Source organism: Ursus americanus, chromosome 28 (genome assembly GCF_024610735.1).
Source record: "Ursus americanus isolate L20-20 chromosome 28, mUrsAme1.1.p, whole genome shotgun sequence".
In the NCBI taxonomy this organism is placed as follows: Eukaryota; Metazoa; Chordata; class Mammalia; order Carnivora; family Ursidae; genus Ursus; species Ursus americanus.
Genome location: NC_142154.1, coordinates 38,512,377 through 38,529,533, shown reverse-complemented (window position 1 = coordinate 38,529,533; position 17,157 = coordinate 38,512,377). Strand labels below are relative to the sequence as shown.

The following is a 17,157-nucleotide window of genomic DNA, read 5'->3' as shown; positions in this document are numbered from 1 at the left end:
TTTATTAAAAATATTTTATTTACTTGACAGAGAGAGCATGAGCACACGTACAAGCAGGGGGAGTGACAGAGGGAGAGGCAGAAGCAAACTCTCTGCTGAGCAAGGAGCCTGATGTGGGGCTCAGTCCCAGGACCCCGGGATCATGACCTGAGTTGAAGGCAGACACTTAACTGACAGAACCACCCAGGCGCCCCTAAAAGTGTTACTTATAAGTGATAAGGACTACCCTCATTTTTAATCTTTCATTTTTTTCAGGTGATTATTGAAAAATTAAATTTCCTTGCTGATTCCAAGTCAATGTACTGGCTTCTTTCCTTTTGGACCAGAATCTACCATGAAACTGAGAAATGAGGGGTGCCTGGGTGGCGCAGTCTAAGTTAAGCGTCTGCCTTCGGCTCAGGGCGTGATCCCAGCGTTCTGGGATCGAGCCCCACATCAGTCTCCTCCAGTGGGAGCCTGCTTCTTCTTCTCCCACTCCCCCTGCTTGTGTTCCCTCTCTCGCTGGCTGTCTCTGTCAAATAAATAAATAAATAAAATCTTAAAAAAAAAGAAAAAAGAAAAAAGAAACTGAGAAATGAAATAATCCAAGTCATAGAAAGAAAACTACCTGTCCCTTCTTTTGCTTAGTATTCCCTACTCAGTGTGTTTCCATATTCTACCAAACATGTCCCATTTCTAACAATCTATATTCATATTTGCTTCTTTAAGTACATATAACCCTGGAAGGCTATAAGAGAGGTAAAAAAAAAAAAACAACACAACAACAGTGTTTATCTGTGGGGGTAGAATGGGGACATGGGAACTGAGTAGATGGGAAAAAGACTTTTCACTGTTTATCTTTTTAAACTTTAAAATTTTTCAACCCCATGAAGGTATTACTGATTAAAAAAAAAAAAAACTAAATAAAAAAAAACAAAAACAAAAACTCGTTCTATTCTGCTAATAGAATACCATGTAAGCTGGGACTGTGATCTGTGAAATGCTCCACTCCCACAAAACAACTAACTATGTAGTAAGATAGGCCTACTATGTATCCAAAGGGAACACAGTGAGAAAATAAATGAAAGTAGACTTCCTACTATCTCTTATCACACCAGAAACTTCCCTCCTCCTCCTCCCATTTCCTCAGTTTCACCTCTACCAATGATCATAATTTTTTTCTCTTGGACATTTGTAACTTTCCAGGGAGACTTGGAGCCCTACTCTAAGATACTTACACAAGGGATGAATGACTAATATAATACTATTAGACCTCATTTTGGCAGAGATGTATTATAGGTGTTGGAAGAGAAATATCTTTCAACTTAGTAACTAATTAAAATGAAATACCAACCGGACAATTTAGAAACAAAAGCCAAAAGAAATATTCATTCATTTTTAAAAGCAAGTGCCAAAAAATTAAGTTTTCTTGGTTAGGGGAATACATTCTCAATTAGACATAAGTCCAGTCATTTACCATCCTTTCGATAGCAATGCTCCAATTCTCGACGGTGCATGGTGGATACATCAACAACTTCAATCAGTCCTAGAGATCCATCCATCCGTCCCACCAATAATAATTCTGGAGACTCTCCTGACCAGGCTGTAGCTGGACCCTCCTCTGGCCAAGCCAGGGCAGATACCCAATGAGGCTGAATATCTACTAATCCTTTTCCTCCTAAAGAGGGAGAAAATGTTAATAGTTGTTACTTAATTCTCAAAAACAATAATACAAAAATAACTACTACTTGATTCTAATAGTACACTCAAGGCAGTCCCCAATTTCCTAATAGCCTAAGAATGAATATGACTATAAGGCAGGGTCCTTCATTTATATAGTACACATGATTATCAAATTCATAAGCCTTTCTGTAACTACTAATAGGACAAAAATGATAGCTTTATTAAAGAGGGAGTAAAGGAAAATATTCAGTGTAGAAATGTCAAATGCTTAAGTCCTTTCCTATAATTACTGAAAATCAAACATAAGAAATTTCCCTACAGTTAAAGCTAGCTGTTCCTTCAAATATGTGAAACAGAACAGCCATTCTTTAAATATGCAAAAATAAAAATATGGATAAGCCCAAGATTACAATGATTTTTACTTTTCAGAGACATATTATTAGAAACTGACAAGTCAGAGTTCAAACTTGTGAAATGAATAATTTAAATAGAAATATTTCAAGTGATTCAAAAGAATCACTAAAAACTCAAATCTTTTTTTTTTTTTTTTTAAATGATTTTTTATTATATTATGTTAGTCACCATACAGTACATCCCCGGTTTCCGATGTAAGGCTCGATGATTCATTAGTTGTGTATAACACCCAGTGCACCATGCAATACGTGCCCTCCTTACTACCCATCACCAGTCTATCCCATTCCCCCACCCCCCTCCCCTCTGAAGTCCTCAGTTTGTTTCTCATAGTCCATAGTCTCTCATGTAAAAACTCAAATCTTATTTCTGAATACTTATAGTAGTACATGACAAGAATTTTTAGTTTACAGCTACCAGATTAGTCCAAACTCCTAGAAAGAAAAGTCAGGAAATGAGCATATTCTCTGTAATGAAGTAATTAATTTTTAAAAAGATTTTATTTGAGAGAGAGAGAGAGAGTGTGTGTGTGTGCGCGTGTGCGCGCTTGAGGTGGGGGGAGGGCAGAGGGAGAAGGAGAAGCAGACACCTTGCTGAGCAGAAAGCTCGCAGTGAGGCTAGATCCCAGGACCCTGGAATCATGACCTGAGCTGAAGGCAGACGCTTAACTGACTGAGCCACCCAGGCATCCCCATCATCCTCTTTAATTTAAAGCATAATATGCATAGATCTACACAGTCGATGAATAGATTATGAGCTTCAAGGTGAAAGTAAGCCACTGCTGGGACTCAGAAAGCTAAGAAGAAGGCTTAAAAAGTACCTTTGGTATTTTGCTAGCATTGGCATGACTCTTACCATTAACTTGCCAAATATTCACCATCTTTTCCAAGGCCCCAGCTAGGTATTTGCCACTGATACTCCAGGAAACAGGTGAGAAACTTGGATCACTGGGTGACCCGAGGCTTTCCTCAGCATCTCCTTCTCTAGAATGTAAGAGACATGTATGGAATTCTAATCCTCATCATCCAAAAATATACTAAACCCCAAATCTTAAAATAAAGGTTTTGTATAGACTAGAGTACATAATACAGATTCTTGGATTTTGCAAGTTTGGCTAGCAGCATTTGATATTCACATATTCGCTGGTGTTTATTATGATGTGAAAACTGTAGAATTACAAAAGAGTGATGCTTAGACTACTCATTTAATGTGCCTACTTTGTCAACAAAGACCTTCTGCTTCTGCATGGGTTGTATACCTTGTCATTATTCAGAGCACACGGACTCTGGTTTGCCTTATCTCTAGGGAAGTGCTCAGAAAAGAAATACCTAAAGCTAGCTATAAAACAATAAAAGCTATATATTCTGCTACAGAAGAAATATCATTAATTTAATTCCTAAATAATCCTTAAAGAATGACAGAAAATTAGGCTACTGTTTAATAGAATTTAACATTTATAATGCTAGCACAGTAGACCTTGATTTAATTCTGAGTAAGTCTAGAAATTGACAGTTAAACATTTTATTTTCTTAATTACCATCCTGGAAATTTAAAAACACACTGGAGATATACTAAGACTATTGTATAAGAAAAAATTTTTTTAAAATGTTCGTGACAATTTGATTATGTTAACACAACCAAAATGAAGCATGTCAGGATTCTCTTATTTCAAACATTACACATGAGAGCTGATGTTAGTACTCACAATCTGTTGAACACACAGGTTTGTTGCAGTGAATACTGCTTCTTGGTAACATTCCACACCCGGATGGTACCATCATTGCCACTTGTAGCTAAGAGTCCTTTTTTATTACACCAAACACAAGTCATTACCTAGAAAAGTTGAAAAAGTCCAACAATTTACAAAGTTTTTAATTTTAATTCCAGTATTGTTAGCATACAGTGTTATATTAGTTTCTGACGTACAACACAGTGATGCAACAATTCTGTACATTACCCAGTGCTCAGCATGATAAGTGTACTCTTAATCCCCATCACCTATTTCACTCATACCCTACCCACCTCCCCTCTGGAACCCCCTTTGTTTGTTCTCTGTAGTTAAGAGTCTGTTTTTTGGGGGCGCCTGGGTGGCTCAGTCGTTAAGCGTCTGCCTTCGGCTCAGGGCGTGATCCCGGAGTCCTGGGATTGAGCCCCACATTGGGCTCCTCAGCTGGGAGCCTGCTCCTTCCTCTCTCACTCCCCCTACTTGTGTTCTCTCTCTCGCTGGCTGTCTCTCTCTCTGTCAAATAAATAAATAAAATCTTAAAAAAAAGAAAAAGTCTGTTTTTTGGCCTATCTCTTTTTTCTTCCTTTGTTCATTTGTTTTGTTTCTTAAATTCCACATATGAGTGAAATCAAGGTATTTGTCTTTCTCTAATTTATTTTGCTTAGCATTATACTCTCTAGCTCCACCCATGTTATTGCAAATGGCAAGATTTCATTCTGAAAAAGTCCAACAATTTTTAAGCAATTTTGATTCAAATGATGGTCATTCTTTATCAAAATTTTTAAAAAAATCTACAAGGAAATTGTAAAAGAAAAACATTCATGTTATAATATACATGGTCTCACTCTTTTCTAATTGGCTTGCAAACATACATCTATTTGGATGGCTTTAAGGTACTATGCCCAAACTCAGTTGAGTTACTGGAAATAGTATTAGAATCTTTATTAAACATGTTTATTTAATTCAATAAAGTATAAATATTTCAACATATTTATATGTTCTACAAAATAAACAGTACAGACTAAGAAGTGACTTTTACACATTGGTAAATCATGGAGATGGGTCTTCATTACCTAAACTGCCCTTGTCCATGCTCTGGAATCCAGTGAGTTAGATTAAAATAGGGAGGACAATTTCTTTTCCTTTTGCATGGGGAGCCCTCACCTTTGGTTTTCTTCTCATCCCCCATCGGATTTTTTTATTTGTATACTATTATGTCAACCCAACATATAGAGAAAGCAGAACGGGTAACTACTAGACAAATGTTGATAATTTTGTGTGTGAGAGGGAAAGAGAGAGAGAGAGAGAGAGAGAGAGAGAGAGGCTAAGATCTGAACTTTGAGCTGTTTGAGAAGGAAAGAAACTATTTTATCTCACATAGGTGATTAACACACATAGGGCTCAAAATACGTACTCTGTTCTGATGAGCCTCCAACTTGATGAAGGAGCATTTTCTGAGATCTCCTCCCATGTCAGCGAGTGTTTGGGGAGTAGTTTGGTTGTCGCGGTCATGTGCAGCAAGAGTGCGCACAAGCTGTTGAGCAGCCCATTGCCTATGCTGTGAGGACAGCCTGGAGGAGAGGCAGCAGGCTGCCAGGGCATTCGCCAGCTCCAGAGGGCCTACAGCAGAAGGATCATAGGAAGGATGGGCATACAATTGGGCAGTTAAACCTGCTTAAACAAAACAACGAAATGATGCCCAGGTTAAGAGTTGGTGGTAGTAAACAAAAAAAATGGGTTAACCCATATCTTTTAAGAATTAGCATTTTTGCAAGCAATCATTTCACTAAGATATGCATACAAGGTATAAAGCATTTATTTCATATCACGTTCTATAATAAATCTGACTCACTGCAAATACACATTTATATACATCCATCAGTAGTCTTTGCTCTAAGGCCGCACAGACTGAGAACACAGCAGAAATGATTTTAAGGCCAGGGCAGAGGCAGCATGCCCTAAAAAGTAAAAGTTTGGCTTCTGCTGCTCAAAAGTGATCATAACAACCAGTCAAGGGGCTGTGCTGACAGATCCAAAAGCCCATCTATCTTGGCCAAATGGTCCTGATGAAGAGAAGGGTAGACAATAGTGATTAAAGAATCCCTTCAAACTGTTATCATCTTATGACAAAAAGAAAAAGAGCACTACCTTTATCTAGGTTTTATTAAGAAAACCCAACGAGAATTATTATCTATTGGTGACTCAAACCATAATCTAACAGAATAATCTAATCAAACCAAGTTAAATTTCGTACACTTTCTAATATTTGTTTCCATGCACAATGAAAAAAGGATCCATGCACTTCTTTTACGATATGAACTTAAGAAGTATACATGATGCAATGTAATTCATCACTTACAACAACTCTAAAACATGTTTTAAAAAGCATGAATCAAATTGGTTATAAGACTCTATATTTAAATGGCAAATGGTATGAAGCTTACCTTTTTTTTCAACTTCTGACTTATCATAGTTAGGTCTCAGTTTGGCCCCCTTGTCTGCTAGTAATGCTACAAGGGCCTGAGTTACAACAAAGTTTGGGGAGGTTACAAGCTTATTCTCTTCAGCAATTCCTCGGAGAAAGCTGGGTAGAAACTTGCGCTGAATTGGATCATCGACCGTGGTTAGATTTACACCTGTTGCAGCAGAAATCAAGTTCTGAAGAAGCAATTGGAACAAACAGATTTAATTTTTACACATAATTTCGGAACAAAATGATTTCACCTCAAAAGGCTCTTTAAGAATTGGTCAGAAATAAGCAACGCAACAAGACAAGCACTGAAAACCAGCTCACCTGTGTACACAACTGCACCAGGAGTTTTGCAGCACTAGGAGTGTTTGATGCCAGACAGCCCACCGCTGTGCTCAGATAAGCCAGGCAAGAGATGGGCTTACTGGCCTTGCTGTGCCCGCCGCGCAAGCGTTCTGAGGGGCTGGCCATGGCAGAAGGGCTGGTGGAGAGGCCGGCTCTCCCTGCTGCAGCCAAGCACATTAATCGAACGAGGGTTCGGATATCCGTAAGCCCCAGAGATTCAAGACCAGCCGCCAAGCTACAACTGGAACCACTGCCAGGAAAGAAACAGACTTCAGATGGATAAAGAAAACAGATTTCCGAAGGGACCATTTGGAGCCCTGCGTATCATATCAAAGTACCAACAACCAAAATAAAAGGTAAGCTGCAGTATCACTAGTCATATATATCCTAAGAAAAGTCAAAAAATGTAAGCTGGAAACTGTTATTGAAACTTTAGACATTTTTTTTATTTTAACTGAATATACTTGAAGCATAACTGAATTACCAAAGCATAATATATGGGAAAGCTCAAATTATGAATTTTCACAAACTGCACAATCCCATGTAATCCTTCCCAGATTAAGAAACAGAACATTACCACTACGGAGACCTGCTTGAGCTCTTCTCAGTCACCAGGCCCTCAAAAGTAACCGATTTCACTGACTTTTAAAGTCATAACCAGTTTTGCCTGTTTTGAACTTTCTATAAATAAGATAATAAAGTCAGTATTCTTTTGTGTCTGGCTTTTGTTCAACATCATGCTTTAGGACTCATCCATGTTGTTGCTTTATAGCAGCAGGTACCCATTTTCATTGATATATTAGTAAAATCTACCACAAATAATTTATCCATACTGATGACAATTAGGTGGTTTCCAGCATGGGGCTACTATGAACAGAACTGCATGAATGTTCTTGCTTATGTCTTCGGGTGCACATAATGTAAGCGTTTCTGTTGAATCTATACCCAGAAGTAGCTTCCAAGGTCACAGAGTATGTGAATATACAACTTTGGTTGGTACTATTGAAGAGTTTTTCAAAGTAGCTGGACCAATTTATTTTCTCACTGGCTGTGTATGAGAGTTCTAGGTGTTCCACATCCTCCTGCTCATGTTTTCCCCCTCGTCTTTTAAATTTTAGCCATTCTGGTGGGTGTGTATTAATATCTCATTGAGTTTTCATTTTCACTTCTCTGAATACTTTGGGTTTGAACACCTCATTTTCCATGTTCATTGGCCATTTGGAGATCCTCTCATATTATTTTGCATTTTCCCCATTTTTCTTTTGGGTTGTCTCTTTTTCTTATGGATTAATAGGAATTCTTTACGTATTCTGTTCGTTATATACAAAGTTAATTCTTTTCCCATTCAGTTGCTTGTTTACTTTCTTTTTAGCTCCTTAATGACTTTTGCTGAACAGAAGTTCTTTTTTAATGTAGTCCAATTTATCCATTTTTTTCTTTATGATGAATGCTTTTTGTGACTCGCTTAAGAAATCTCTGCCTATCCCAAGATCAAGAATAAATTCTTCCTACCTTATAGAAACATTATTGATTTATCTTTCACTTTCACCATTTAGGTCTAAGGGCCACTTGGAAATATGGGTTTCATTTAGTGTGAGGTTAGGGCCAAAATTCACTTCTTCCGATGTGAATAAACCATCTGACTTAGCCCAAGTTACTAAAAAGACATCAATTCCTCATTGTTCTGCAGTATAAACACAGTCATAAATCAAACCATAAATCATGTGTTTCTCTATATATGTGGGTTTCTAAATTCTCTTCTCCTCCACTGTACAAACTACCTGTTCTTGAATTAATACCAGAGTCTCCTCTAAATTTTATTTTGAGTTTTTATTTCAGGGTCCTTCTGTCTTCACTGATTTACTGTTATATACCTCTGCTTAACCGTTTCTTAAATGGATGTCTTTTAGGTACTCTCGGCTCTCTTCCTTTTTTAATATAACACTCCACAATGTGAACATGGCAGGAGTCTCCATGATGGAATCTGCAGGTTGAAGTAGCTACACAGTTGGTCAATTTTGCAGAAAAATTCATGCAACCTTTTATTTTTTATCTTAGACCAAATGGATTGATAACCTTAGTTTCCCATTTCAGATAACAAAATAAAAAATGTTTGCAGTTTACTCAGCTATTAGTGTTATTTTCTAGCAAAAAGAGCTAAGTATTTACTGACTGACTGAATAAAAATGATAACTGCGTCTAACTTCTTTCAGTCGATATTCGACTCAGATATTCGAGGCTCTAAAAATTCTATCTCATCCTCCCAAACAATATCAGCCTCCTGTCTGATACATGCTAGAAAGTAACAGCATCATTTGACACAAAATAACACTCACCTGACTGAGAGAAGAGACAGAGCTCTCATTACCATGGTTCTTGCCAGAAGAACCTGAGCAGCGGCAGTCACTCTCCTTAAAGCCACCACCCGGTCATGAGGGTTTGCTAAAGCAGCTGCCTGCTCACCTAGTGATATCCTTCCAGAGGAACTCTTTTCTACAGAGCCATGGCAACCTGAAAAACATATCCGGACTACTGAAAAGTTTTCCTGTTCTATCTATGTTCTGGGCTGCAAGGAAACACAGCAAACCAATGTGATTTGTTCATCTGGACTTTGTTACACAGAAAATTCCTTGCGAGAAATACATATTTCTGAGGCAATCATTTATTATATGGGTTTCTTAAAATGTTTTGGTTTCATTTATTTTGCTCATGTATCATTTCTACTGATACTAACAAATACAGGAAAGATACAGTTTTTAAAATATGCTTTGAGTACAAGAGAAAGGGTTGAGTCACCAATACTAATTCTTTATTTTGTATTCCCAATAGCAAAAGTTACCCATATCCTCTCATGCATATGAAAAAAAAGCAAACAAAACTGCCAAATTGTTTTTATAGTCAGTTCCAGGATTCCCTTATCACAATGTCAAAAAAAAAATCATACTCATATTTTATAAATTTTCTTTTTATCACTTCAATTATTTCATAAAAACAAAAAATAAAAATACTACATTATACCTCTAAAATGTTAAAACAACTGGCTAAAGACACTTGATGGGGTGGAATAATGTTGTATTATTTTTTACCACCTAACCTAAGAAACAAATTAATATAGACTATAAAATCCATGCCAATTAGCATGTCAGTTTACCTATTTGCATCAAAGTCTCTTCCATACTGTTGGTAGCTGTTACCATTGCTACCGATGCTCCCAAGGGATCACTGTCGGGGAACTGAACTGGTTCTGGTACAATGCGTCGGTCGTTTAAACCAAGTGGTCCAGCAAGTAATTCAAATTCTTCTTCACCCGTTAGCTTTTCATCTTCATCAACATCCAACATGTCCCAGTCTTCTGGAATTTAAATAAATAAATGTATAGCATGTGAATATAAACATGACATAACTCTACTGGCAATGGCTACTGTGAGATGGGTCTAAAATGCAGATGGATGGAAAGCCCAGTGCCTACAAAATGAACTCTGGTGCCATCTCCTGGTGACCCAACCAAACTGCACTTCTGAGGCAGAGTCTAAGGGAAAGGGAGTCAGAGCAGTCAAACCCACTTAAAGCAATCGCAAATGTTACAGCTGGTAATGGAGGCTTCAACTAATAAAAGCTATTGGCATGGGGCCAACAAAGAATTCTTAACCCTGTCCATAATCATTAATCAGTTATTTCAAGTAAATAAATGCTCCAGATAAATTCATGCTGTCTTCAATTTTTTATTTTTTACTTTTCTCAATTAGGATGGAAATTCAAAATGTACTACATACTTTCCCTACTTTGAAAAAAAATATGCCACACAGCAATTAACATTCTGTGGTCAAGCTAGTAGTTGAATTCGGGTCCTTTTCTTTGGTTTTTAGACTTAGGGCTGTTGCTTACAAACTACCTTGAGCTTTTTAGAGAAAGTTTTAAGTTAACATGTACCTAAATACAAACACATACACATAAAGGTAAATTTTAGTAACAGATGTTAAGCAGAAGGTATATACAAAAATACACGTAAAATAAAGAAGCTCTCAAAACAACTACCTTCATACACACTGTCCTGCTTGCCAATTAGATCTGGAGCTTGTCCCTTGTACCTGCACCAAACATGAAGAACAGTGTATTTTTATATAAAACAGTTAGTACTCAAAAATGCAAATTAAGGCATTAGAACATTTTAAAAGGTCATTAATAAAGCAACACAAAATAACAGTGTTTCATGTTATGCGCTAATAAAAACTACTGGTATGTAGGTACATACAGGCTCACAAAAATCCATGACTATTTTACCAAATTACTGGGGAGATTTCTGGGTCACCTACAACTCTTAAATGAAAACCTATTCCAGAACACCATAAAGATTTTAGTAGTTGACAATGAGGACAAAAACCCAACTTACTACAGATTAACTGCTATTCAAGGATATAAAGAAGTAATGTTCTCATGGAAGCTCATTTAATCTAAACTCTATTTTTTTCATCAATAAAAAGATCTTAATTAAGAGGTCAAAAACAGGGTAAAAAACACCAATGAGAAAAAAACCTAAAGGTTAAGGCAAGGGTCCTGCCCAGAACTTGCCAACAAGTCAAAGGTTAACAGGATCAAAGTCTAGTGAAGAATCTGCTGCCATGCCACTGTTCCTAGGCTACAGGCTCCCGGCTCTGGCAAGACACGAATTCCTCAACCTTCTCCACCCTTCCTGCCCCCAATTCAGCAATCACGGGACTTAGGGAAAGGTTAAGTGTAACTCCTCACATTAAAACGCTGTAATTTGCATGTCTTGAGAGATACTTTATACTCCTCTTTCAGAGGGTTTGGATATCTATACAATTTCAAGGTACCTTTCAGAACTTGTCGTCTTGGACTTGGTCTTCAGGGCTAAGTACTTTTCCCTACAGCTGCCACAGAGCAGGTAGTATGGATTTCCACTTCCACATTCACCACCAAACCAGCCATCCACATAGGAGCCGTTGCTGCGGTAGCCCTGGCGGTTTGCACTGCGCCCACAGCCAGGGTGATTTCTCTTCATGTGCTGATTGAAACTGACGACGCTGCATTCACACAGTTCACACACCACCACTTCTTCCCTGTCTTCAGACTCACAAACATGCTGCACAAAATTTCATATCAAATTATTAGTCAATTTAACATAAAATTAAGAACAGAAAAATAGATATTTATATATTAATGACTTTGTTTACATATGCTGGAGTATTTGCAGGATGTTCATTAATGTTACATAACAAATTTCTTTCAAGTCAGAATTTAGATCCCACGATCTGAAGGTGTTCTTTGCCCTTTCTCAATCTAATAAGTTATAATAAAGGTAACTCACTATCCTACTGAGAGGAGTTAATAAAAACGACAATTAGCCCTATCTCAAATGATTTTTTTAAAAAATCCTTAATAAAGCTACTTTTCATCTGGCCATAATATGCATATCTCTTATCTGAATTTCTAAAAAGTCATTTGAATTCATTTATCTCATTAACTTAATATAGATGTTCTTTTCTGTAGAACTTAGACCTGTGAAGTCTTCAGCCTCCCTGCTACAAAAGCATAATGCTAAACAATGAAAACATACAAACCCACCATGTACCCTGGCCCTGGATGGAGGCAGTTACAAGACCTAGGCGGCACTGGTTGTTAGAATGAGGCATTACAGTGATTAAATGGAACCTATGAAGGAGAAGAGCATGCATTCAGATAGCAAAGTGAGCACAGCAGCCATGTTCTATACCCAGCAGAGCTGACTAGGACCTGACACCTGTTTTGTAATCTATCTTTGACATTATAATCAAATATTACCATAATATGGCTCTGTTCATCTAGTCAGGGGAGAGAAGCAATAAAATCGCACAGAGAAAGCAAGAGAGACTTTTTCTTATTAGTTTGTAGGTATCAAAGTAACATCAAGCATCAGAGCCCCAAACTTTAGGATGAGATGTAAGACTTTTCAGAGCGTAACAACTCTAGGCAAGGCTGTTGTTAGTAAGCTGTATGAACAGGAGGGCAGGAAAATAAGTCAGAGCAGCCCCCGCTGCAATCACACACACCCAGGTAGGCCAATCCAGTACCTCTGGGATCCACATTCCCAGAATATCATTGTCACTGGTCAGGTCTTGTCCAAACATAGCTTCCATCGCTTCATCATCAAGATCAATTTCCAACTCCTCATCTAAATTAAAGTCATACAGCGCCCCTGGGTCTTGCTGCAAAGATATTCCTTCTCTCCGACTCTGATTCCTGTGGGCCTGCACAGAGCGGTATAACCCCGCTCAGAACAAAACAAAAAAGGCATTTTATTTGCATGTATAAAATAATTCTGAATATTTCGCCAGTTCTTAACTGCCATACATGCAGGTAAGTGCCCAGCGTGGCTGATTTACTGGATTCCAGACCATTAAACATAAAATTTTACCTATCACGTGTGTTTCCTCTTCTGTAAAATGGGGTAATAAGCACTCATAAGTCACAGGGCTATTAGTAAGTTTAAATAAAATGATCCATGTAAAATACTTCATAATGTAATATAGAAAAACACTCAATAAATATGGGCTGTTATTATTCTTTTAGGCTTATTTTTTTAAAAATCAGTCCCTTTCACTATGTATTAACTACACATCCTATATTTTCTAGCTCCGTCTCAACTTCTCTGTTACCATAAATTACTGAAAAATTATTTATGTTTTAATAGTTCAAAGATCAAATGCTATTTTATCAAATCACATATTCTAGTTTTTAGTTTGGAAAATATGTTCCCCTGCAAATTACACTTCACATGTCTAGAGCATAATCCTGGAAGTATTTTACTAAAGTAACAATGGTATTTATTTTTGCGTATCTAGGGCCTTACCTAGTAACTTAGTCCTAAAGCCCAGATTACATGAGAAAAGCCAGTGCCTACTTCGGCACAGTGCTCTGTTTAGCTCCTTCTCACTATTAAATGTTAAATTTTAAACATGCATCTTCACTTCTTAAAGTATAAATTGCTCGACAGCAGAGAGCACATTTACGAAAAATCTCAGTATCTACAAGTAACCAGTGTAAAATTTTGTCCCCAGAGGAAGCTTAAAAATAAATCTGTGGGGGGCGCCTGGGTGGCACAGCGGTTAAGCGTCTGCCTTCGGCTCAGGGCATGATCCCGGCGTTATGGGATCGAGCCCCACATCAGGCTCTTCTGCTATGAGCCTGCTTCTTCCTCTCCCACTCCCCCTGCTTGCGTTCCCTCTCTCGCTGGCTGTCTCTATCTCTGTCGAATAAATAAATAAAATCTTTATAAATAAATAAATAAATAAATAAATCTGTGAATGTATACTGTGACTTCAATGCAAAACTATGTAAATAGCAAAATGCAAATAGCTGCTCTGTTAATGTAGAGGAACTGAGCACTTAGTATCATTAGTTTACATCTTCTTTAATGTTGCTTTCACACTGACTTTAAAATATAAATAACTATATGACTTTTACCAACAGAAGGATGTAAAACATATAATTACCTGCTCTTGCTAGCAATGTGCGAGCAGCTAAATCAAACTTGTGCCTTCTTGTTACTGCTGAGCGACCCCTAGCTGGTGGTCCACTTCCAGAAGCTGCATTCTCTGTATGGTCCAGATTATCAGGGCTACAAGTCAAATTAGAAAGCAACACAAATTTTAAAGAACCACCATAAATAGAAAGCACAGCACAAGCTCATTTTTGTTATCGCATTTTTCTCCAAACAGTACCAAGAATAAAATATATTTATGATAAAACTGAAACATATCTTGTCCTTGGTAAAGCTTCTAAATTATAAATATGTCACACTGCCCTAAGCAGTAATTTTATCTATTTTTTTACTTTATTTATTTTTTAAGTAGGCTCTATGCCCAACATAAAACTTGAACTCATGACCCCCAACATCAAGAGTTGCATGCTCCACTGACTGAGCCAGCCAGGCACCCCTATCTGATTTTGAATTATGCCAACAAGGAAATGATGTTCAATGCATGTTCAAATTCAAATGAGATCAATGGTCTTAACTGAATTCTAAATGATTAAATACTTAAAATTCGAAATGATTGAGAATCCCTGCCTATGAGAAACATATTTCAAAATAAGTTATGAAAATATCCATTGAGCTTGTCAGAAAAAATCTGCATATTACAGAAGACACAGGCCTTGTTAACCAAATGACTTCAAGCGCTACAAAGAAAAATGAAGACTTAAAGTTACAAGAAGCACTAAAGGGGGAAGATTTTAGGAAAAACTATAGAGTATTTTATTACATCTCAACTCAGGCTATGCGTTATGACAGAATTCTTTTTACAATTTATAAAAAATGGTATATTGTACTAGATATTAAAAACTAAAGAGGAGATGAAAATATAAATCTATATTAAGATTTAGAAGTCTACTTCTATATGCAGTAAGTCAATCTCCAATATTAAAATGAACATTCTATATCACTTATAGGAGATAAAATTATTTTATCAGAACGTTTATTTCAGAAAAAAACTTAAGTTTCCTCTTTTCAGCTTAATTTTATATAAAAATTATTTCCTCTTTTCCATGAAAACATCTATTCAAGTCAAAACCTGTGCTGTCATTTTTACCCTTCACAGAAACGTAAACCTGTAACTGAAATGTCCACCTTCTATCTCTAGTTATCAACTTTACACACCATTAGAAGCATCTATGAAGGGAAATAAATGGGGCACTTGGAAGAATCATTTATACCACATAAAACAGAAATATGGAAATTGGAATCTCACCTTTCACTAAAGCCTTCTTCCATTTCAGCAGCATCAGCTGATGGGATGTCTCCTGGTGACTGCAAATAACAGGGATCATTCGACTTCCCACCACTGCCCAGGACTGCGGCTCCGGGCCTGGCGTCTGCTGTGCTGCCTGACTGGGGCTCCTCCTCATCCTCATGCCCAGGGTGCTCTATCATCCACATGGCAAGGACAGTGATGTTCTGGGCATCAGCCTCTCCTCGAGCACCTGGAGAGGGGAAAAAGAAAAGTAGGATACTGATTTGGGGCAACATAATCAGTTATTCATGGTATCAGTTTATCAGTGTCTGCTGGGATGCCACTCTAACTAAATCTGCTGTTAAACAGCCTTATGGTCTCTAAAAAACGTATCACCCCCAATAACACCAGGCTTCTCATAGCCACATATACTGATATGTAAAAATGTATCCTACCTGTGGCTTCCATGGCTTTGGCAATCTGCCGAAGAGAGAACCCCATTTCTAGCAAGGGTACTGCAATTGCCGGAGGAGGAGGAGAAGTTGAAAGTCTACTGCTGGGGTCTGACAAGGCTGAGATAAAAGAAAGAGAATAAAAGCCTATGTCACTACATACCATGAGTAAAAAGTGTCCTCACACTATAACTCCCCACTTTCTTAATACTGTACAAATTTAATGAAATGTTCTTCTATGAAGAATTCGTGGGGCATCTGGGTGGCTCAGTCCGTGAAGCGTCCAATTCTTGATTTCTGCTCAGGTCATGATTAACTTGTGATTAAGTTATAGCCAATATGATTAAGTTACAGTTTTTTTAAGGTTTTTCATAAAGCTAACATAAAGTTGCTGAAAAAATTTTAAACGTTTTCTTATTTTGAAATAGTTTACTTACAAACATTTTCAAAGTTAACAGAAATTTGTAAGAATAGTACAGAAGAGTTCTTTCCCCTCTGACCCAGTGGAGAGTAAGTAGCAGACGTGATGCTCCAACTCCCCTGATGATGCTGACATATCGAATCCTACAAAGAAGGACACTGCTCTGCACAGCACACCAGGAAAGTCAGGAAATCGACAATGCCAACATCTAATCCAGATCCCATTTTAGTTTCACCAGAAGTCCTAATAATGTTCTTTACAGCAAAGGATCTAATCCAGGATCATCCTTGCATTTAGTTTTCATCTCTCTTCCATCTCCTTCAATTACTTTGATACTTTGAAGATTACAGACCAGTTATATGATAGAAAGTCACTCAATTTGGGTTTGTCTGATGTATCTTCATGATTAGATTCAGGTTGTACTTTTTGAAAGGAGTACCACAAAACTGATGCTGCCTTCTACTCACTTAATTCTATTAAGTGGTACATGATTTCAACTTGTCCCATTACTGGTGATGCTAACTTTGATTGCTTGAGTTAAGCTGGTATCTGCCAGGTTTCTTCACTATAAAAGTACTCTTATTTTTTCCCCTTTGTAATAAATATTTGTTGGGAGGAACTATGAGAATATGCAAATATCCCATTCCTCATCAAAGTTAGATTCACTTGCACCCACTGTTTATTGGTTGAATTATGATGATGATGATGGTTGACAAATGAGGATTTCCTAATTCTATCATTGCTTTCAGACTTATCAGTTTCCTTTCTCCAACAGCATAGGGTTGCAGATTCTCATTGTTTTCATGAGTTATTATATGTTACTATAATTATGATTTTTATTTTGATGCCCCAAATGTCCCAGATTTGGCTAACGGAAGCCCCTTCAATCTGGTTTCCATATCCTTGAGGCATGTGCCCATCATTCTCTGAGCACGTTATCACTT

General features: G+C 37.4%; 1 protein-coding gene across 14 annotated transcripts in view; it reads right to left on the bottom strand.

Moving 5' to 3' along the window:
* HERC1 (HECT and RLD domain containing E3 ubiquitin protein ligase family member 1) overlaps positions 1 to 17,157 on the bottom strand; it is a 179,807-nt gene that overhangs the window by 30,629 nt on the left and 132,021 nt on the right. For 9 of the 14 annotated variants that reach the window (XM_045810686.2, XM_045810696.2, XM_045810692.2 and 6 more), the window contains 14 exons: positions 15,796 to 15,912; positions 15,359 to 15,590; positions 14,105 to 14,229; positions 12,662 to 12,882; positions 11,447 to 11,715; positions 10,650 to 10,702; positions 9,766 to 9,966; positions 8,951 to 9,143; positions 6,594 to 6,864; positions 6,244 to 6,457; positions 5,214 to 5,470; positions 3,779 to 3,906; positions 2,929 to 3,056; positions 1,457 to 1,657 (listed from right to left, as the gene is read on the bottom strand). In XM_045810686.2, coding sequence (XP_045666642.2) covers positions 1,457 to 1,657; positions 2,929 to 3,056; positions 3,779 to 3,906; positions 5,214 to 5,470; positions 6,244 to 6,457; positions 6,594 to 6,864; positions 8,951 to 9,143; positions 9,766 to 9,966; positions 10,650 to 10,702; positions 11,447 to 11,715; positions 12,662 to 12,882; positions 14,105 to 14,229; positions 15,359 to 15,590; positions 15,796 to 15,912 — 2,610 coding nt within the window. The remainder of the gene's footprint in view (positions 1 to 1,456; positions 1,658 to 2,928; positions 3,057 to 3,778; positions 3,907 to 5,213; positions 5,471 to 6,243; positions 6,458 to 6,593; positions 6,865 to 8,950; positions 9,144 to 9,765; positions 9,967 to 10,649; positions 10,703 to 11,446; positions 11,716 to 12,661; positions 12,883 to 14,104; positions 14,230 to 15,358; positions 15,591 to 15,795; positions 15,913 to 17,157) is intronic. The other 5 variants (XM_045810698.2, XM_045810694.2, XM_045810699.2 and 2 more) reach the window with 5 other exon arrangements.